Here is a 21,616-nt window from a genome sequence, read left to right on the forward strand (position 1 = left end):
TCATTTGCATGTATTTAGAACTGAAATAATTACTTCCAACATTCAAGTCAAAGTTATAATACAATAATAAAATGTAACCAAATATTTACATATCTGTGTCACTTTACTGGCAATTGTATATATTTGCTTGAGTTGTTTCCGTGCAGACAATAAAACATCTTTATCCTGATAAAACTCCTTTCCCTGTCCTGTTAAAACACAGCTCTCTACTTACCTTTGAGACGACTTCTGGTTTATCAAGTTACTGCTGCAGATTCACTGGGAACAGTTGAGGTTACCAATTTAAACAGCCAAACCCATGTTTAAGTCTGACTTCATATTTTAAAAAGAAAATATTGTGTCATGAATTGTCACAATGTTTTACATGGGAAACTTTTTAAACCCAGACTGAATGTCAAATTGAAAGGATGAAGATCTTCAATACAACAGCGAAGTCTTTCATCCTGTGATTATTTCTTTTGATTCAACATACACTGTTTAACATTTTCAATAACACCATTTGTGTTACTACAATGCGCAAATATACAAATTAAAGCACAGGAATTCATTTAAAAATAATAAGTGAATGTGTAACTGACTAGATTCTTGTTTTTCTTCATAATATTAGTGTTAACGGGAAAAGTGTGCATCTGTCAGCCCTTGATGGAAGAGACTAATGTATGGAGAGTTAATGAAAACACAGCAGATGTAACAAGCATCACGTTCTGTATTGTCATGTTAATACTAATAACCATTACAGTTCACGTCATTCAGTCCCAACCAAACACTCTCTGTTACACATTACACATCAGGACATCTTCCTCATTGTCCAGACAAACTAACAGACATCATTCAACAGCAGTCAGAGAGGAACATTAGTATTACGTTTCAAACAAAAGTTGGCCAAAGTTGTGCTTCAGCAGGACCTGCGCCTCATGGGACTGTTTGCTCTGAACGGCAGGTACGATCCAGCTGAGTGAAGCCAAGTTCATTTTTAGAAAAGGGGTAAGGTGAGTTCAAGGACTTGGAGCTTTAAAGACATTGTGGCACGGCTTGTTGCATCATGGCTGGGTTTGTGTTTTAACTGTTTCAAAAGGATAAAAGTGGCGTGTGCTGCTCCCATTTCCCTTTGCGATGTGAGGAAATGACTTCCTATCTGGGGTTGGTTGTCCTGTAGGTGGAAAGATAAGGTTGACCATTGCAACTGTTTTGACGAGGCACCGATACAACAGTCACAATGTGCATGTTACGGTCCTCGTTTCAAACATGTCTTGTGTCGGTTCAGTACAATAAACACAAAAGGAACCCTCCCTCCCGTTGTGAGCACTGTCCATAACACGACACGAGTAAAGAGTTTCGTTGTGAACTTACTGTACAATACCAAGGCACTAGCTAACATATCAGTGAGCGTGTTTCGCCCATTAAGAGAACTAAGAAATGAAAAGTGCGACTGGAACCTGCAACATCTCCTTGAATTAGCACAAATGTGTAAAAAAAAAAAAAAAAAAAAAAAAAAAAAAACAACAACAGGAGAAAGAAAACTAATTAGCTGGTCCATCATTATGAGGCTACAGAAAAAAACAGCCTTTGTCCCAACTCAACAGTAACCACAATATATTAAAACGATAGAAAAGGTGCTTGGCAACGTCTTGTCCAGTTATTTTTTACTATCATCGAGGACAAGACTTCGGACACATTTGCAGTTCGTTGATGAGCTCCCATTAACGACAGCGACTGGATCCTCTGTGGATTCTGCACAGCTCATCTCATCATGTGCAGGTTATGTTCCTCTACTGTGATTCTGGATTCTTATCCTCTCCTGGCTCTCTACAATCCATCATTGTCATCTGTGGCTGGTCGAAGGTTGTCGCCTCTAATCCTCTTCACTTGTCTATCATTTATTTTCCTCCCTGGTCAGACGCCATCGTCTAGAAAAGGCATGTCTGGGTCAGAAAAACGTCTCTGGCCCTTTGTGGATGAAGCCTCGTGTTGCTGGTGCTGAGGAGAGGGCGTTGCCATGAAGGAGGAGGAGGAGGAGGAGGAGGAGGAAGCAGCGGAGGGAGGGCAGGAGGAAAAATGCAACAACAGGTCACACTCGGGGTTGTCGATGTAAAGGGACTGGGTGCTGTCTTTACGGCGGCCTGGCTGCTCTCTTCTCCTGACCAAGTACTTTAATGCTCGGTTTTCAGGAGGGGTGTAACCCTGAGCTGGTTTTGAGGCTGCAGACTGGGCGAGGACGCCGTGCGGGAGCTTAACTGTGCCTGGGATGATGGGGTTGCGGCGTTGCATCAGGTTTCTGAAGGAGACTGAGTAGGAGTCAGAGGATGAAGAAACGCAGCTGGACACTGAGGACGTGGAGCTAGCAGGGGTGAGGTTTAGCCGAGAGACGTGTCCACCGGGGACTTTAGGTCGCTGGGCCAGGTCTGCTGGTTTGGGTGGACACACTGGCCTGTTTCTCCTCATCTGGGGGCCACCTCGTCCTGGCAGAGAGAGAGAGGACAGAGGAAGAAAAACATGTTTTCTCTGAGAGCTGCTTGTTAAATTCACAGAATCATAAGAGGGTTAAGAGCAATGGAAGAGCATGCAACCACGTTATCTTCCGAAAATGATGTTTGGTGAGGCACAAATAGGCAAACATCTGCTTGTGTCGAATGTTCAATTGATTAATTTGGGTAACGTTTGAGCATGCTTCTGTGCCACACATGCATAATCATGCATACATGGGTGTGCAGATGTTTGCACACAAACACACACACACACAAAAACGGTTGCTGTTCCTCCAACCTGCTTGGTTATAGAGCAGACGTCACCGCCCCCATCACCATCACTGGTCCAGACCTGCACCACAAAAAACAGGTCTGGTCTGGTCAGAAACCCACAGTTGAGTGAGAGAAACAGTAAGAAGGAAGGACAGGCCAGATTTTAAATACTGACCATCAGGCTCTGAGCCGTGAACGGAAGAGCGCTGCTGCTCGTCCAAAAGGCTCTCGGAGCTCAGCGAGGCTTCGGAGTCAAAGTTCTCCTGGTCTGAACCAGGCTGCTCCATCTCTGGAAGGCTGCAGGCCAGATCATCTCTGCAGAGAAACAGATGACGGGGACATCAGAGAGATGAGAGACTGGAGAAGGGTCGCTACCACACGGTGAACAGAGAAATAACACAGAAAGCATGCTTACTTCTCCTGTTTGATGGACTTGATGCGTTCCACCAGGTTCTTCTCGGCCTCCGTGTCTGAGTCCAGAGGCTCGTTCTCAGGGACCACACTGAGATCAGAAGTCACCTTCTCATGCACCTGCAGAGCACAGAACATGACACGCTGACACCTCAACCAACTCAACAATGCCCATTATGTAATTATCATATAAATGGAATCATTCATATAATAATTACACAATAGATATAAATGGTCACAAAACACACAACGCTTTTGACCGATATCTGAAACGTTTTGTTAGTGAGGAAAAGAGAGGAGGCTGGATTATTGCATCTGGATTTAATTCCTGCAGCACATCTGTGAAACACAATCACTAAAATGCTGTGAGACAATAGAAGCTGGTAAACACCCTTTGAGAGCAGAACTGGTGTAAGGCGTTTACTTACAGGATGCAAACATTTGAGCTATGATAAAAGTTAAAGACACATCACCAAAATACAGAAACCACTCAACAACAAATATAACCTGACTTTAAGAACTTTATAGTCTTAAAATAAGAAAGGAAGACATGGGAATAGCACAAGGGAAAAAAAAATGCATGATGCATGAGCCATCAAGCTTTGCAAGTCACAATGTTGTCAGGCTATTGTCTTCCATGAAGACAACTAAAAAATATTATCGCGTCACCAACCCAGAACCATCTTGTGTCTCTAATAAAAGAGAACAAGAATAAAAAACAGCAACATGCAGACTACTACCAGTTAGTAAGGACGAATAAAAAGGATTACAGGAAGAAGGATAAAAAAATAAATTAAATAAAACAGCCAGAGCATCACCCACATCTAACATGCCATGCACAGGTGCCTTTTGCATGGCACACTACTACACACTACGACAGCTAGGTCTACTGTACTAGGAGAGCTCGATGATACATACCACCACTCCTTTGTAAGGAGCTGAGAACCTGAGAGGTAAATGCCAGTAGTGCTAAAGAGAGACAAGGAACATTGGCCATGTTACCCACGTGATTCCTTTACATCCAGGCACGAGGCTGAGCAACAATCGAAAACTGTATGTCGTTGCCACGGTATTGAGAGACCACACTGAATAAAAACAAAGGTGATCCAGAGAAACGCAGGGTTCCTTCCTCACCGTGTTCTGTCTCTTGAGTTTGAGCTGGTTAACCGCTAGAGCCTCCGCGTACTCCAGCTGCTCGATCTCCTCCATCTTCTCATTGTAGCGTCTGATCTGCTCGTTGATGAGCATCTCTATGCACCTACAGGGGGAGTAGGGAACCGGATGTCAGACAGTGCTTGTGTGGATTTTTCAGAATGAAGGATTAATTCATTTTGTGGAAAGGGAAAAACACATTTGTTCGGTTTTTTTCTTACGTGGTGGTCTTGGCAACATCCTTCATGCTAAGCAGCGGGTCAGCGCTGTCTGGGCAGCGCAGGATACACGGGGCAAAAACGATGGCCAACGAGTTAGGAGACATGCGGTTGTGAGTCTCCTCTTTACACACCCTGCAACAGAATTCATTAGATTATAAGCATTTCATTTCATTGCAGAAACATACTGTATAATAAGTTGTTACTTAACTGAGGTAATGTGAATATGTTCGTGATGAGTAACAAAACAGCAGCTAAAGAAAATCTACTGAAGGCGTGATGTCATGTTCACATAAAAATAAACAAGACTAGAATGAGAGAAATCCTACCTGACGAGGTGGAAGACGAGTCTCTCCAATGTGGTGAAGTTTGCAATAGGAAGCTCTTCCAGCAGGTTGTATACAGCGTGAAGCTGCTCCTGCTTCTCTGGCAGTTCTAGAGGAGAAAAAACATCATAAATCAAACTTCCAGAATTTACCATGAACACTGATAGCTCTCGTTATATTCTTGAAACATTCGCCATTTCAGTTTTAATCATGACATGTAAATATTTTCCAATTTACATGTCAAATCTAACTAATTTAACAGTCTTCAACCCAGCAGCAGATAAGTAAAACGCCCAGCACACAGATGGTCTATGGTAAAATGCTGCCCCCTGGTGGGGGATGTCCTCCTCACCCACTGCATGCAGGAAGTCACTGTAATGAGTGAAGGTCATGAGTGGATCTGGCAGCTCCCTCAACCACTGTTTCACCAGGCCCGTCACTGTGTGGATGGGATAGTCTTCGAGGCAGACCAGGTGGGGGTCTAAACACATCACCAACGAGACATCAACAGACAAATCAATAAAGGAGCCTTGACAAAGTCCTCATCAGTTAGCTATAAATGTCAAATAGAAGGAGTCTGACCGGTCTCTAGTCGCTGGTGCAGCTCTTTCATGCGATTGGCAGAGCCTGACTTGCGGTAGATGCCCTCGGTGTAGAGGCCGTGCATCTCCACGTGCTCCAGCATCGTCTCCAGCACCATGGGTACCGGGTTCTTTTCGTTGACCAGGTGACACACACGCACACCAAAGTGCAGACCGCCAGAATCCTCGTCACTCTGTTGAGACAGACAAACAGCAGCAGTCGGTTAAATGTCTACTTATCAACTCCGCTCGCCACAATCTACCTACAACATCCACGGAAAAGACACACATTCTTCACTATAGTAAAGTGTACAATCTGTAAAATCAATAAAATGAAGATAAAAGGAAGCTGGTGAGACTATGTTTTTTTGTTTTGTTTTAACATAGAGGGTCAAGGTCCTGATCCACCTCTCTGTTTCCTGCTGTTCGACTAGCTGTCTTTGTCATAATTAGTCATAGAAGGTTACTTTCATCTTTCGTCTTCATGAAAATCTAAAATATGATAGCTAACATGTTTGTCCAAATAGGCATCCATTCCTGTATTGGCTAGTAAATTGTAAAACCCTGTTGTAATTTTAACAAAGATCAAAGACTGATTGTTAAAATGAACTGCTTAAATTTAGGTTGCCAGTACTGTAATAATGTATCAGACTTTATGAGAAAATATGCTTGAGTCTAGTGGAACAGAGACAATTTAACATTTGCACAATGACTGTCTTTACTGCACAAGTCCCAGCCTCACTCCCAACCCTTATATATCATAAGCACATAATTAACCCAGGCTTGTAATTTCTAAAGATAAAGACCTACCTTTTTGGCACAGAAGGTGGAGCAGTCAGTGACTATTTTGCAGAGGCATTTCTTGTGAGACACCATTTTACAATCTGAAAGAAAAGATTAAAAAAAGAAAACATGATTTAGGGCAGGACCGGTTTCTTTATTTTATGCTGCAAGATGTATTCTTAATATTTGAACACAAATAAAACATAAAAGAAGAAAAAGAGTTTTGAATGTTAACTCACAGCTGCACATGTAGGCCTTCTCCATGCCCCAGATGTAAGAACTACACTGGTCACATGACTGCATAATGTTGACCTGATAGTTGACGAAAACATGATCCAGGGGGCTCTCCATCTAACAAGACAGGACGTCACTCAATTAGAAATGATCATTTACATTAAATAACAAATCATTATTGAATAAATTATAATAAATACAAAATGAGGTGACTGCATACTTACACTTTTATCTTTTTTCCTCCTCTTCTTCCTCGCTTTAGCAGGCTGAAAATCACACAGAGAGCATAATCATGAATACATTACTGTTTAACTTTTGGAGTAAGACGAAATGATAATGAGTTTTAGTGTTTTCACCTTTGCAGGCTCAGCCTCCTCCTTCTTCATCTCTCCTCTGATGAAGCCATCAAGAACCGACTGGAAGAGATTGACCACGAGTTGGACTTCTCCTTTCTGCTTGTCGCCGGCCAGGTGGATCACTTTGTTCTGGTAGCCCGTCATCAGACCTTTGTAGCCAATGGTGGGCTTCTGGTAAAGTACAGGGGACAGGAGACAAAATGAGGAAGAGGGGAGGACGGTGAGGAAGAACTCTGATGAGTACGTATTATTTGTGTGTTATGCGCCTGCAGACAAACTTACTGGGAGAGAATACATGGCTTTGATATTCTCTCTGAACTGCATGGTGGATGTTACAAAGATGGCCTCTGTGGCCGACAGCGACTTCCCCCTGGAGCGGAAATCATTGACCTATAAGGGAAAACAAACAGAGTAAATAAAAAGGTAATAAAACGAGCTCATTCATTAAGTAAAGACCTTCTGGATTTTCATTCACCTGGTTGCCCAGAAACTCATCGAGGTGCCGCAGCTCGTTGGCGTTGGTAATTTCCCGATCCAGCGAGGCGTTCCACTGCTCAGACACTCGTGTGGCACGACTGATCTTTATGGTGGGGTTTCGGCTTAAACCTTTACCAGCACGCTCCCCGTGTGGCTGGGAAAGAGGCCGAGATGGATGTCCAGACGTCGGGGCTGAAAGGGAGGGATTATACTTATCATCACAAAGTAATATCTATTGCAGGGAGGCAAAGGTGAATGGCTCATACGTAAGGATTCTTTTCTTTTCTCAAATTCAACTCGAACCTCTAAGGAAGAATGTAAAGTACGTGTGAGTACCATGGAGGAAACAAAACCCAGAATAAAGTTATTCTGTTTGCACTGAGCGTGATCAGCACGGGTCAGTGTTTTCTCAGAAAGCAAGCAGCGGGTTAATGTTAAGGCCTGAGAATATTAGTGATAATACACCTGTGTTTTCTTTACATTTCTCACTTCACGAGGTGGGATGAAAGCGGACTAGTGCAGCAGTTTGCGCTGGTCGGTAAAAGTGTTCTCAAAATAACTATCAAATGTTTTTTATTTATGATGAAATATAATCAGTTGGATCCTTTTTACAATACAGGAGTATTACCCTATTTCTTTACCAGCTTTGGGAAAGTGGAACCCAAAAAAACAATGGACTTAAAGGATTTAAGTTAATATCCCTGCTCTAGTAAATCCTTTAATTCTTCTGAAACTTGACAAGGATAAACTGAACCGTTTGTATTAATTACCTTCTCCTCCTGTTGGCCTCTCATTGAGAATCTGAGCGAGTGTCAGCTCTCCGTTGTCTGGAGTCTGGGCCTCCTTATGCGGACGTTTTTTCAAAATCTTGCTGAAGAAACCGCCTGACCTACAGGACACAAAAAAAAAACCAGGAAGCTCTAAAAAAATATTCACTACATATTTTACAACTCATTCATTTCTAACAGCAGACTAAAGTTTGTATTCATTACATTACATTACATTACAGTCATTTAGCAGACGCTTTTATCCAAAGCGACTTACAGGAAGTGTATTCAACATAGAGGTATTCAAGAGAACTACTAGTCACCAGAAGTCATAAGTGCATCTCCTTTCTTAAACAAGCATCTTAAAGCATAAACCAGAGCAAAAGTACAGTGCAGAAACAAATTACTACGAAAACAATAAGTGCAACAGACTAATACGAATATAATAAGTGCTACAAACTACTACGAATAGGATAAGTGCAGTAAACGAATACGAATTCAATAAGTGCAGCGAACTGATACGAATACAGTAAGTGCAACAACTAATACGAATGCAATAAGTGCTACGAGGAAGGCTCAGGGTAGTACTTCTTGAAGAGGTGAGTTTTCAGCCTGCGCCTAAAGATGGGCAGCGACTCTGCTGTCCTGACGTCAGTGGGGAGTTCATTCCACCACTGAGGGGCCAGGACAGAAAAAAGCTGTGACCGGGTGGATCGGCCGCAGGGACCTCTGAGCGACGGGGCAACCAATCGCCCCGAGGCAGCAGAGCGAAGTGGTCGGGCGGGGGTGTAGGGCTTGACCATGGCCTGGAGATAGGAAGGAGCTGTTCCTTTCACTGCCCTGTAGGCTAGCACCAGAGTCTTAAACTGGATGCGAGCTCTTACAGGGAGCCAGTGTAGAGAACGGAGAAGGGAAGTTGTGTGGGAGAACTTGGGGCGATTGAACACCAGACGTGCTGCAGCTTTCTGGACAAGCTCCAGGGGTCTGATGGCCGACGCCGGGGCTCCGGCAAGTAGTGAGTTGCAGTAGTCCAGGCGGGAGATGACCAGAGCCTGGATGAGCACCTGCGCCGTCTCGTCAGTGAGGAAGGGGCGAATCCTCCTGATGTTGTAGAGGAGGAATCTGCAGGAGCGTGTGACCGATGCAATGTTTGCTGAGAACGACAGTTGGTCGTCCAGGGTCACACCCAGATTTCATCTGTGTAACTCCCTAGAAGTCCAGTATTTAAAAATACTATCAAAACTGAATTATCCCGAAATAATCTGTGCGTGCCACATGTTCAAGCTCTGCTCCAGCACTGTCACCGTAGCAACAACACAAATGGAAAAACAAAGCAGTCAACCCAATGCCTCCGACTGATAAAACTCTGGCTTCATAACTGAGCCTCAAGTGTTCATTTCTGACATATAAATCCATTCAGAGTAAATTAAGTTGTCAGGAATTCTGGCTGTCAACCAACAACACCACAGAACCAGCTGGGGATGCTCGTCTAACACAAGTCAAAGAGTTTTCCCAGGAAAAAACAGATTTAAGATTAAACAGAGGATGATTTCTATTTTTGTCTCCGCACTGAAATGCGGAGATTCCATCCTTACTGATCCTATGAACGAAGTCGCTTCTTGGATAAATTCTTCTATGCCTCACTCATCTCAATCACCTCCTTTTCAAAGAAACAGTTATTAGCAACTCTGCTGCATCCCATCACCCGACTACTTGTGTATAGGCCCGTCCAGTTCAGTTCAGTACCTGTCTGGTGTGGATGGGATGGAGTGTGAGTCTTGGTGACCAGAACTATCTTGGTGTTTTCGTCTGAAGGAGCTTCCCTTTGAGCCATCGGTATGAACATCTAAGGGAGAAATCATCTGCAGAACAGGAAATAATTTACAAGTGATGAAGTATTAGCAGAATAACTGGACCAGAGTCTGTTCGCCAGCAAGGACAGATTTTGAGAACGTAAAATGTCAATGATCAAAAGTTAATATTTTAATTTTTCCATAATAACAGGAGAACATTTTAAAATACCTCTTTGCTAGAAAAAGCACCAGCCCCTTCATATCCTGGAGACAAACTGTCAATTGATGAGGAGGCTGTTTCGCTCCTGCAGAAGAACAAAGAAAAAATATATAAATTTCTGTTAACGACAACTTAGGGGGTCCCTAACCATGTAAACACTATGTTGGAGAAGATAAACCATAACTTTTTTTACATACTAGAAGGTATAATGTTGAAAAGAACCAAACATTTTTTCAGAAAGTTGCTATTTGGTAAAGACACAGTAAAGAATATGACCAGAACAGAAGACTTACAGAGGTTGCTTCTTCCTCTTTTCCTCTCTGTTTTGAAGTGGAGGAGGGCTGGTGCCATCTGAGTATTCTCCATTACTCCTCACCTTCCACCTCTCCGGCTTCTCCTTAATCCCCCCAGAACGGCGTTGCAGGCTGGTTGTTCCGACACCGTCAACTAAACCGTTTCTGTCAGGCACAAGGTCAGCGGTGTGCAGGGGTAACGAGGAGGGACGAACAGGACCGGCAGAGGGAGGAGATGATTTGGCCTCTTTCTTCCCGCCTTTGTCTTCTTTCATTTTCCAAGCCACAAAGGTGTACTGGTCCAGCTCCTTGCTGTCCGCCCGCTCTTTTAGCTTCGAGGGCTCCTGGCTTTTGCTCTTCGGCGGCGATGTTTGATCCTTGCTGCTGGCTGAGGTGGAGGAGGTGGAGGAAGTGGAGGCGGCTCGTTCAGTCTCTCTCTGGTTGTGCTCCAGCCCTCTCCGTCTCCTCTGCTCTCTCTTCTCCTGGCTTCTGGAGGACTGGCCGCCCCTGTTAATAGCCGGAGCTCGTTCTCTCTTTTCTTTGGAAGGTGCGGAGGTGTTGCTGGGAGCCTCACCTGGAGATTCGGATGCAAGTGCGTTGGAGGGGACGACATCGGAGGGCAGGTTTGAATCAGACTGTCCTAAATCCTCATTATCTTCTTTATCATCAAGCTGAGTTCCAGCCTCAGCCACCGTACCGTTAGTCTCCAAATCCAATTCCTCATCTTCATCCTCCAGCTCTTCATCCTTGCCCTGTTCCTCCTCTGTATATGAGCTTATACGAACCTCTCTGTCCTCCTCCCCTGTCTCCGTCTCCTCCTCCTCCTCTCCTCCTCCTCCTCCTCCTCCTCTGCCTCTGCCTCCGCCTCCGCCTCCTGGACAGGGAGGATGTCCTCCAGCATCTCCTCGTTGACCAGCTCTATATCCGGATCCTCTCTTGTTTGAGGCTCACTTTTCTCCGCCTCTTCTCTCTTTTTCTGCGCTTCCTGCGCTTTCCTAGCGGCCTCCTCTTCCTCTGCTATCCTCCTCGCTTCCTCCTCTTCCGCCTTTCTCCTTGCCGCTTCTTCTTCTTCTTCCATCCTCCTCCTTTCTTCCTCCTCCTCTGCTCTTCTCCTTGCCTCCTCCTCTTCTTCCCTCCTCCTTCTTTCCTCTTCTTCTGCCCTTTTCAGAGCTTCTTTTTCCTCCTCCTCCTTTTTCTGTTTGTCCTCACGCATGGAGTGGCACCTGTAATACAGAAAACATCAATGTGACAGCCCACGAAAAAAACATTGACATTTTTTTTTTTTTTTTTTTTTTTTTTTTTAAAGCATTGCCTGCTTAGCTGTGGTCCAGCTGACTTGTTCTGAACTGTTACCTTCTCCGTGCTGAGTGTCCTCTGACCAGGGCTTGTATTTTGGTAGCGCCTTGCCTTTGGCGGTGGTACGCTGATCTTTGTCTGTGGCCTCTCCACACAGCCTGGATCTGAGCGGCTGCCCGTCGCCTGCGCTCCTCTTTGCAGTACCTGCGCCATGAACGCTAAGCAGGACAGAGAACAGGACAGGATCAGTATAATACTTTATTTGTCTCTAAATGTCAAAATCAGAACACAACATACAAAATGAATAAACTGACATGACCGCCCCCCCAAAAAATCTGCCTTTACCTGAATCAAGATGGCTGCTTGTCTCATGTCCAGAAACTCTTTCCTCTGCAGGCGACCTCTGAACCAGCGCTGAAGGAAGATGATCTTATGCATTACATCTTTGTGGAGCGTGTCCTGCAGCTGCTGTCGCTCCAGCTCCTTCAGGAAGACCTGAACAGAGAGAACACACCATGATTTATAGGCAAATAACGGAACAGGTGCGAATGCAGAAATATAAAATGGTTTATAAGGTGCACTGAAAGAACAAAACAACGAAGCAATGATAAGAGTTTAGTAGTGTACCTTAGTTTTGCCTATCTGGTACGTGGTGGGGTCCAGTCCCATCTTCTTCTCAAGCAGCGCTGAGATGTCCTCTTTAGAGGCAGCTGCTTTATTTGGCAGCAAAACTCTGAACTGCTCTATGAACTCCTGCAGGGACAAGACAACAAAGATAATACATATAAAAAAAATAAAAAGACTGTTGATAATATTTTTTTTTCCCAGGTTCAAAACCCATTTTCCAATATTAAAAATAAAGATATATTAAATATAAAATGTAAATACATTTATGGAAGGTAATCATGTCCAGGCAAGCGGCAGCTCTTACTCAATAGATGCGTGCGTTGCTTTGAATTATATTTTGACATCAGCGTCATGTGTGTTTGTAGTATTGTTGCAGGCCGTTGTATCAGCTTCCATCCAACATCAAAATATTTCATCTTCAGTGCCTTTATTGGTGTGCGATTATCACATAGATTTACCTAAAAGAGGAGGAACTTTACTGTACCTGGAATGTGTACTTGGCTCCGTAGCCTGACCTCCTAATGCGAACTGTTTCCAGCATTCCTGTGTATCGCAGCTGCTGAACCACCAAGGCCTCGTCCAGATACATCTCCTTCTGCTCATATGAAGGACACAAGAAGCGCATTCACTTATACGCTTACTATTTAGATACCCATATTTAACAATTGAACAATCGTCATCATATCTTTTTGATTCCCGTTTAAAAATAATAAAAATGCAAGAGAAAAAAGAAGTTCATTTCAAAAGATGTTTACGCTCAACATTTCCTCTTATAATGTCTTTATGCTGGAAGAAGAATTCGGTATTCATTAAGAGACCAAGGATTTTAACAGAAGATCTTAAGGAACAAATACAAATAACTAACAATAACAAAGTCTTACCTTCTCAGCATTGGAGCGGATGCAACGAATGAAGAAAGGTTCTGCTCTGTTCAGAGTCTCCAAGAGTTTGGTCAGAGAGGTCTGAGGAAAACAAAGAAGGGGTTTGATGAATGTTCAGGATTTCAGCTGTAGGGTGTGTTTGGCTTGTTTCTGTGTGTAACCTGCATACTGTTGTAGGAGATGTTACCTGGAACTGGGCGCTGATGCTCGGGGGCTTCTTCTTCTTGTGCAGGTGGAGCAGAGACTTGGTGGTGCGATCATGCAGCGTCAGGCTCACAATGAACTTCAGAGATCGAGAATCCAGCAAACTCTGCAAAACAGTAATTCAATAAATTAATTTCCTACTTCAACACAATCAATAGAATCTTCATACAATGATGGTAAAACTGATGAAATCCCATCAACCAACTTTAACAGTATATTCTCCTTATCCGCCCCTAAAATTGGGCTCTTCAGGCATTACTCAGATTTACCTTGGGGATGACCTGCCTCTGTTTGGTGGTCTTGTTTTTCCTGTGAAAAAGGGAGAAAGAAGATGAAGAGTGAGTTAGAGGGGACTGGAGTGTTTGAGAAGTGATGATGGAACAAGTAGTAGATGGGAGTGTGTGAAGCCGGGTTAGTACGCAAGGCTGACCCATGCGCTGTCAGTCAGTGATGACATCCAGGGTTCCACCTGGAAGACGGGATGAATGATGGGTTGAATGAGAGGGTGATGATGACAGAGATGAGGAGGAGGGGGGTTTGCTGCAGGAGATGGGATGTAACGCTAAACAATCAGCTCAGCAGAGGCTCAACATACACAGACAGACATGCTCTCTTGCTATTATCACCACATAAAAGGGTCCTAAATTCATGTGTAGGTGAAGACTGCAGAACTCTCTGACATGCCGCTCGGACATACTTTTACAAGACTTCCAAAAGACCTCACATGCCAGCACAGTCTTCTGATGATGCTCATGCAGAAATTTTGAAAAATATTCAAGGCTTTAGCCTTCATTAAAACTAGCGTCTAAGAACAGAGCTAATAATGTCATGTCTACTGATGCAGCAGGAATGTGTGTGTGTGTTGTCTGTTTAAGATTAGATCACAAAATGTTGGATCCATTGGGATAAGTGGGTATAAATGTGACAGCTATAAAAATGTATGGCTAGTTATGTTAAACTGGTTTAAACACTGCTGGTCAAAATGAGTTGAGAATGGTCTACATTGTTCTTGGTGGGAAACAAAGCTTAGGAGCATGTTCTGCGTGAGCCAACTAGCGAGATTGATCTGAAACAGAGCTGACGCCAGGTCTGTCTGCAGACTCACTGGAGGACGTGTCGAGGGAAGCGGAGGCGACCCCAGGACTGCAGCAGCTTGCGAGGGTCCTCACCATCCAACGGCAAGTTCTTAATGGAGCTGATGATCTCTGCATGCATGTCTCTGATTACACCACACATACATGTCCAGTGTGGAGAGGGAATCATAAGAGGGAATACGGGGAGCAGGAGAAGGGATGGGGAAAACCGACAAAAGGAGGGAGGAAAACAAAACAAAAAACATAAAGTGGGGCTTTATGGAACACCACTGTTAGGAAACCTTAGAAGAAAACACACCATCAAAGTTACCAAAGACAAGAGCACACAGCATAGCTGGGGGTCTGATATCAAGAGGAACTTCATGCTCTGTTCATCCATGACGAATAACCAACAAAATGTGTTCTCCCACTGTTTGTGATTATGTACATGGAAACCTCGAGATACTCTAGACCACCCAACCATGCTGCCATATACCTTTTTAAGAAGAGAAAAAGACACAAAGAGAGAGAGATTGGGGCACGTAGGGGTTGTATTCACAGCCTATCCCTGCCACTGTGGTGGTTAACATGCAGAGCTGAGATGACGTTCGGTTTGGTTGGCCGTCTGTTTCCATGCTGGGGTTGTTACTTGCTGTGTGAAAGTAAGTTGTTACTGGTGAGACTGTTTGATTCATGGTTTTTTTTTTAAATTGGGGCTGGTGTTACACTGGATACTGGGTCTGGTGAGGTTAATATAGAATATTTTCTGTGTCCCGAGGCTAGTCCATGCAATACTTTTCTATACTTACCATGAATGACATGAAAACAGAGGTCAGGCAGTGAAGGAAAGGGTAACATATACAGCAAATGGGTCACAATGAATTTGACCTTCTATACCTCCGTGTTTGCAGATCTGCTAGAGGCTGGATGATTTAATAAAGGTAGCGATGTGCTGGGAGGTTTAACTCATTCAGGTGCTACTAAAAAAAACAGTAATTGTATATCTTAAAACAGGAGGTATAGGGTCAAAATTCAGAGGGCCGTACAATCCAAAAACATGCTCCATCGTTTGGTTCCATTTTGAGAAAGCTCCCCTAATTATTTTAGTCTGTTTGAATTGGGGCCACTGTATGTGTATGGATGCTTGTGTGCTTCCTAAGCTCCACAGCTGATGGAAGTAATCCGGGTGGCTAATCAGAGTGGGTCAGTACAAAGCCCCTCCTGTGCTCTATAGCAAGAATAATAAACGTGAGGAAGGAGAGTGATCATCACAGCTACAGTAAAAGATGGGGATTTCATTGAGTAAGAGAGGGAATGAAAGGTAAAGGGCAACTTTGCTGTACTTCTGTGTTATATCAGTGTACTGAAATCCATCCTCTGCTTTAATAATTAGCAAACACACATGGCAACATTTCACAAGATGGACCATCTGTGATAAAACCCATTTCATACATTGGTTTGGATTAAACTCTATTAATTAGTTAAAAAAAGATTTGGATGTTTTTTTTGGATGGTAGCAAACTCTGAAAATGGAGCAAACCGGCATCTATTACCCGGAAAAAACAAAGACATTTCCTTCCTGCATGGCCTCATTTCTTCATTTCTTTTTCCTGTCCACCAAATTCACTTACTTCTTACTCTCATAGCTAGCAAAGATGTCTTCAAAGGCCTCTAGAGGGCGCTCCTCTGAGTGATCAAAGTAGAAATCGAGCATAGAAGCTCGTCTGTGGAGGGGAGAGGAGAGAACCGCACACAGTGGGGTCACCGAAAGGGGGAGAGGAAATGTGTGACTGAGCTGAGGTGAAGGAGGATTCACCGGTCATGGTGACGTAAAAAAAAAGACTGATTTTGACAGTTACAGTAACTGAACAGAGTTTACGTCTTTGTCATAGTCCTTCCTCATCTCATCCAGCATCACAGGATAAATGTGGAGGTCCACAGTGCACCGACCATTTAAATCATTTCCTTCACCTTCAACAAGGAGCATCAAACAAGACATATGAAGCTGTGTACTTTACACAGAGGTATTAAAGCAGACAAATTCTTCCGGAGGAAACTGACCTGACAGTTGGAAAACCAGTCAAAACCCAACAAAGACCACACAAGTTTCATAGCCCTATATCCAATAATGTACATTACTTACTTGTACATTCTGTCTATCGGGGCGTTGGATCGCTGAAGCTCTCCTAAAGGAGTTCTGGAGATTGGACGGACAACACCTAAAACCGAAATAAAAAACATAAATATGGATTTATTAATGAGTAAAAAACAATGGATTTATCATGAGAAGGCTGTCAATTAGAGTTTTACAGTTTTTGTTGTTTTGTTTTTTGCATTAACCTTATTTAACCTTGTTAATCCACATTAAAAGACTCCTACGTCAATGGGTTAAGCCTGAGGGCACCAAAATAGTCTGGAGGATTGAGAATTGCACGGAAAATATCAAAATCTCCTAAAGCCTCAGGTTTCTCCATTTTCCTCTCCATGCTGACCTGAGAGGCTAATTACAGAGCAGAGTAACTGCAGTACTCTGAAGTTGTGGTATAAGCTGCACAAGTGGAGAGAAGGCAGCTAGTGTGTGACACATTTGTAAATGTACTATAATATATCATATATATATCCTATAAAAAAAACACTGTACTTTTGTGTTCCATGAATACTATTCTTTGTTTTAGCATTACAAACATATCTTCTGCCAAAGCAATATCTTTGGTTTGTTTGTCAGCAGGATTATAAAAAAACAACTGGCCTGATAGCATTGGCCAAGGAAGAACCCATTACATCCAAATCACAGGAGAGAGATACATGCATTATTATTAAATTATGTAAATGCCTTGGTGGAGGTCTGCGCTCTCAGAGTGCCCTTCTAGCTTTCCACTAAAAACAAAGTATCCTAAGAAATAATTATTCCCCCGGGACGGGCTGACAACGTTACACTAATAATGTACCTGAAGTTTTGGAGGCCCAGGAGCGGCCAGCTTCGTTAAACGCAGCGATGCCTCTGATGGTGGCGCGCAGGATGCCCCATCGAAACATGGCCACCGGGTCCATGCCGATGAGTTGCCGAACATAGGCGCGGTCACTGCTCCTTAGCAACGCCACAATGTCTGGACGCATGTGGTCGGTGTTCTTCTCCCGGAAATCCTTGTGAGGTCAAATAAATTCAGAGCATTAAAAAACAGCACCATCAACACACAAACAAATAGTCTTGTCATATTCAAGTGTAACTAGGTAGAATTTAAACCCTTTTGTTTGTGTTACATCGTCTTCTCTGTCCATACACCTTACCTTGATTTGATATTTGACTTTCCCAGCAAAGTGTCGAATGACAAAGGCGGGCTCCATGACCGGTGTGGGGACAAAGTACTTGTTCCCCTGGTGCTGTTGCTTGAATTTGGCTAATAATGTCTCATCTGTGGCATGGGGAAAGCTGGAGCACAGGCACAGAGAGAGGGAAAGGGGATCGAAGATTAATAGAAAAAGGTGAGGAAAAAAAAAATGAGACAAATTAATATAGAGCTTCAACTGAATTAAACAAGTTCATTCCCACACTCAGCCTTAAGACATGATTGAAATGGTGCAAATCGTCTGTAGCTGTTCTTACTTGCTCTCCTCATCCAGCAGGTAGAGCAGGCCAGTGGGCTTCTTGCTGATGAGATGGATACAGCCCACATTGTCTGTGTAGTCGATGTTGTGCCAGGTGATTCCCTCTGCTTGGTACTCCTCCTGGTTGAGGCAGAACAGAACATTTTGGTGAATAAACCAATTTATGCAATCAAGTCAGGTAAGGAAGTTTGACTATTTCACTATTCTCTTTTGACCTTGAAATACTCCCAAACATCCACAACAGATGTAATTATTATTCATGTAGGCTAAATATGCAGCAGTATAATGTTTTCCAAGTCAAGTTTAACTAAGTAAACTAAATATTTTGACAATAAATTAAACTTTGCATTCCTGTTGCTCTAAACTGGCATGAACTAGCATGTAACCGTTCCTCTCTTCAGAGAGAAAATGTTTGGATGAGTCACCACGCAAGTAGTCATTATTATAAACACAGAGCAGCAAAGAGAATCCTGAGTTAGAATTCTTCGGATGGTGTGCGTCACGTAGAAAGATTTGGGGGAAGGCAAACGAAATGTGACCACTCACCTGCTCTAGGTTGAAGATGTGATGGTTGAAATAATACTGCAGCTGCTCGTTTGCATAGTTGATACAGAACTGCTCAAAGCTGTTGGTCGCAAAGTCCTCAAAGCCAAAAATGTCGAGGACACCGATGGACAAACACTGGAAAAAGAGGACAAACCGAACACCAGTGAGGAGCAGGAAGGGGAATGTATACCAATCTCCATCAAAGCAAATACAACAATATTTATAGCACTTAATAATGTAGAGTACACTTCTTTTGCATCAAAATGAAGTTCTTTCAGGTATGTAAGCAGAGGAAAACTTTAATCTGCACTGTTTGTGTGTGTGTGTGTTTGTGTCTTACTGGGACAGATTCCTCCATATCTTTCTTGTTAAGCAGTGCGTGATTGATGCGAAGGACGATCCAGTCAAACAAGGCGCTGTACAGAGACTTGGCCATGGAGTCTCTGGCTGTGATAGCCTGATGGGAGAAAGAGGGGATAATGAGAAGTGTAACAAAAAACCTAACAGAACAGCTGCAAAGGTGCCGTTTTATCAGTGGTGGTGGAAGTACACAGAACTTTTAAAGTAAAGTCTTACATTCTAAAATGTTATTGAAGCGATCATACAAAAGTATTAGCATAAAAATATACTGAAAAATGGCCCATTCCAAAATAACAGTATTATTAAAATATAAGTATATTGTATTATTGTAATATTTTAGTGATGCATTGATGTGTCCATCACGTGTTGAGGCTGAAATTAATTACTTCTTATACTGGTGGGTATATTGTGAAGATCCCCCCGGGAAATCTTAATCTATAATATTACATCATGATTAATTTGAAAAGTGAAACTCCTTCTGAAATGTAGTGGAAGTACAAGTATGAAGTAGCAGCAAATAGAATTGGCAAGTTAAGTACAAGTTCCTTGAATTTGAACTATAGTACAGTACAGTACTTGAGTTAATTTACTTTCAAACCACTGCATTTCATAGTATGCTTTGGAAACAGAATATATTACAACAAAAGTCTGACGGAAGCAATTGTATATGAGTGCTTAATCAGAAGAGAAAGCAGAGAAAAGGAGAACATTACAGCACTGACAGGAAGAAGAGATAATCTGTTTGTGTGTTATCAATAAAGAAGGAAGAAGCAGGCACACACTTAGTGTTCATCTGGACACTATTATATTGATAACAGGTTGCAGAGATGCCTTCATGGCTGGTGCCTACCTCAGAGTGGCTGTAGGGGAGGATCAGCTTGTCGTTGACTGTCACCGTTTTCCTCTTCGTCAGCGCCTCGACCAGCAGCTCCTCTTTAACCTGAGAGGGAACCCACACAGGTTAATGCTGACAGTCACAGACAAATGATGTACGGAGTCGCACAGAAACAAACGCATGTGTTACCTTCAGCAGGTCAGACAGCGTAGCCAGGACCTCTGGGGGTCCCACATCCAACCCCTCGTCTCGGCCTGTCGACTTCCTCATGTAGGTCACGTTGCCCAGATACAAGATGGCCGAAAGCACAGAAAAAATCCTGCAAGACAGTCACAAAAACTGCGTAAGCCGAAAGCAACAGATACAATGTAGTCATATGACAAATGCAGGAACAGTTCTACACATGCTGTTCTTTAGTCTTATCATCTTTTTATGTCCAATAACTAGTAAACTGAATAGAAGCATTGTATGGGCCTGCATCTGCACACTGTTTCTAATAAACGGCTACATTAGCCAATTAGATGCAGCTATTATTGTGCTTTTGGTGCTGTTAACAGTCTCTTTGTTTAAATTTATATTTTGGGTAATGTGACTCAACGCTCAGACTAAAATAACCTCGGTTTTAAGGACCGAGAGGAAAAACGCTTTAGTGGGAATTTTCTACAAAATCCCTTCAACATGTCTGGAAAGACATTGTGCCTCTTTTCTGCAGTACAGATGACATATGAACATGATTCACTTACTGTTTCTTGGTGGCAGGAAGGAAGCCAACCATCTCCATTGCCTGCTGCAGCCTTTCGAAGTCGTGTCGCAGGTCTTCCTCATCTTCTATCTTAAAGTTTTGCTACAAGACAAGACGTACAGTTAGTAAGGGGTGTATAAAGATGAGAAAACAGCAAGAGCACAGCATGGACAGACAGGTAAAGGAAAGAGGTAAGTGAGGAGGAAGGTGAGGAAATTTGCAGTAAACTGGAAGTGTATACAGCAGCTTATTCACAAGCCTGACAGTCTTTATGAATACAGGGTCAGCTCCAAGTTAATTACAGTGTTTCCTTTATTGTCAAATCACCCACAACAACAGGTTATACTTCATTAACCCATCAGGAAGGTTATTTACAAAGGTTGAGCAGACGGAACAAGGTAGAATGACAGTGAATGAAGATTTTTGCTGTTTATATAATGTAAAGACATTAAACTGCTGGATGTAATGGGACAGGGGAGCAGTACCGTACCTGCTTGAGGTAGAAGTAGTCTTCAGGCGGCAGTAGCTTGTACTCCTTCCTCTCCTCCTCTGAAGCTCCCAACAGCAGGTAGTAAAACACGTGGTAGTTCCTGGAAAAACAACGCACATCCTTCTAGAAGCCTGTACTACACACAAACTGTACTCACACCAAGGTATTACTACAAGAAAATGTTCTTTTGACTGCTAACTAAATTAATTATTATGTGCATCCATCATTTATTTGTTTTATTACCTAGTGAGCAGTTGTCAGTGGATATGAGCTTTATTATGGGCACAAATAAGGGGGTGATAAACCAAAAGTCAACACATTGTAAAACAGCTAATAGAAAGAAGACAATGTCTGGAATGATATCAGTTTTCCACTCATGCTCTTTGTGGGCAGGTTGGTGGATAGGCGGCAAAGCTTTGTTGTAAAAGCACACAGGAGTAATGAGTTTCCACACGTATCACTAAGAAACAATTACATCATACAGTGGAGTTGCTCCCTGACTAGACAGGCTGGATTCACTGTCAACAGAAACTGTAGGCTAGGTGATTAAGAGTACACTGTGCGGCTAAGGGCGACTACATTTTCTAAAACTAGCAGGGAGAAATCT

At 43.0% G+C, this 21,616-nt stretch overlaps 1 protein-coding gene across 1 annotated transcript in view; it reads right to left on the reverse strand.

Annotated features, from left to right (window-relative positions):
- Positions 1–136: 136 nt before the first annotated feature.
- The window catches only part of LOC129094190 (unconventional myosin-IXb), a 56,102-nt gene continuing 34,622 nt past the window's right edge, over positions 137–21,616 (reverse strand). The window contains exons 7-45 of the mRNA XM_054602263.1: positions 21,010–21,109; positions 20,521–20,621; positions 19,967–20,096; positions 19,793–19,882; positions 18,923–19,039; positions 18,583–18,717; positions 18,035–18,156; positions 17,719–17,860; positions 17,379–17,574; positions 16,574–16,649; positions 16,062–16,154; positions 14,463–14,576; positions 13,627–13,666; positions 13,341–13,463; positions 13,154–13,234; positions 12,757–12,867; positions 12,273–12,398; positions 11,991–12,140; positions 11,703–11,863; positions 11,215–11,572; positions 10,350–11,161; positions 10,066–10,141; positions 9,790–9,905; positions 8,047–8,165; positions 7,275–7,468; positions 7,082–7,189; positions 6,800–6,970; positions 6,668–6,709; positions 6,449–6,560; positions 6,237–6,310; positions 5,428–5,620; positions 5,198–5,326; positions 4,849–4,954; positions 4,523–4,654; positions 4,284–4,407; positions 4,068–4,118; positions 3,154–3,269; positions 2,914–3,053; positions 137–2,459 (exon numbers count right to left, since the gene is read on the reverse strand). Coding sequence (XP_054458238.1) covers positions 1,894–2,459; positions 2,914–3,053; positions 3,154–3,269; positions 4,068–4,118; positions 4,284–4,407; positions 4,523–4,654; positions 4,849–4,954; positions 5,198–5,326; positions 5,428–5,620; positions 6,237–6,310; positions 6,449–6,560; positions 6,668–6,709; positions 6,800–6,970; positions 7,082–7,189; positions 7,275–7,468; positions 8,047–8,165; positions 9,790–9,905; positions 10,066–10,141; positions 10,350–11,161; positions 11,215–11,572; positions 11,703–11,863; positions 11,991–12,140; positions 12,273–12,398; positions 12,757–12,867; positions 13,154–13,234; positions 13,341–13,463; positions 13,627–13,666; positions 14,463–14,576; positions 16,062–16,154; positions 16,574–16,649; positions 17,379–17,574; positions 17,719–17,860; positions 18,035–18,156; positions 18,583–18,717; positions 18,923–19,039; positions 19,793–19,882; positions 19,967–20,096; positions 20,521–20,621; positions 21,010–21,109 — 5,947 coding nt within the window. The 3' untranslated portion in view covers positions 137–1,893. The remainder of the gene's footprint in view (positions 2,460–2,913; positions 3,054–3,153; positions 3,270–4,067; positions 4,119–4,283; positions 4,408–4,522; positions 4,655–4,848; positions 4,955–5,197; positions 5,327–5,427; positions 5,621–6,236; positions 6,311–6,448; positions 6,561–6,667; positions 6,710–6,799; positions 6,971–7,081; positions 7,190–7,274; positions 7,469–8,046; positions 8,166–9,789; positions 9,906–10,065; positions 10,142–10,349; positions 11,162–11,214; positions 11,573–11,702; positions 11,864–11,990; positions 12,141–12,272; positions 12,399–12,756; positions 12,868–13,153; positions 13,235–13,340; positions 13,464–13,626; positions 13,667–14,462; positions 14,577–16,061; positions 16,155–16,573; positions 16,650–17,378; positions 17,575–17,718; positions 17,861–18,034; positions 18,157–18,582; positions 18,718–18,922; positions 19,040–19,792; positions 19,883–19,966; positions 20,097–20,520; positions 20,622–21,009; positions 21,110–21,616) is intronic.

The sequence above is a fragment of the Anoplopoma fimbria genome, chromosome 8 (assembly GCF_027596085.1).
Source record: "Anoplopoma fimbria isolate UVic2021 breed Golden Eagle Sablefish chromosome 8, Afim_UVic_2022, whole genome shotgun sequence".
In the NCBI taxonomy this organism is placed as follows: domain Eukaryota; kingdom Metazoa; phylum Chordata; class Actinopteri; order Perciformes; family Anoplopomatidae; genus Anoplopoma; species Anoplopoma fimbria.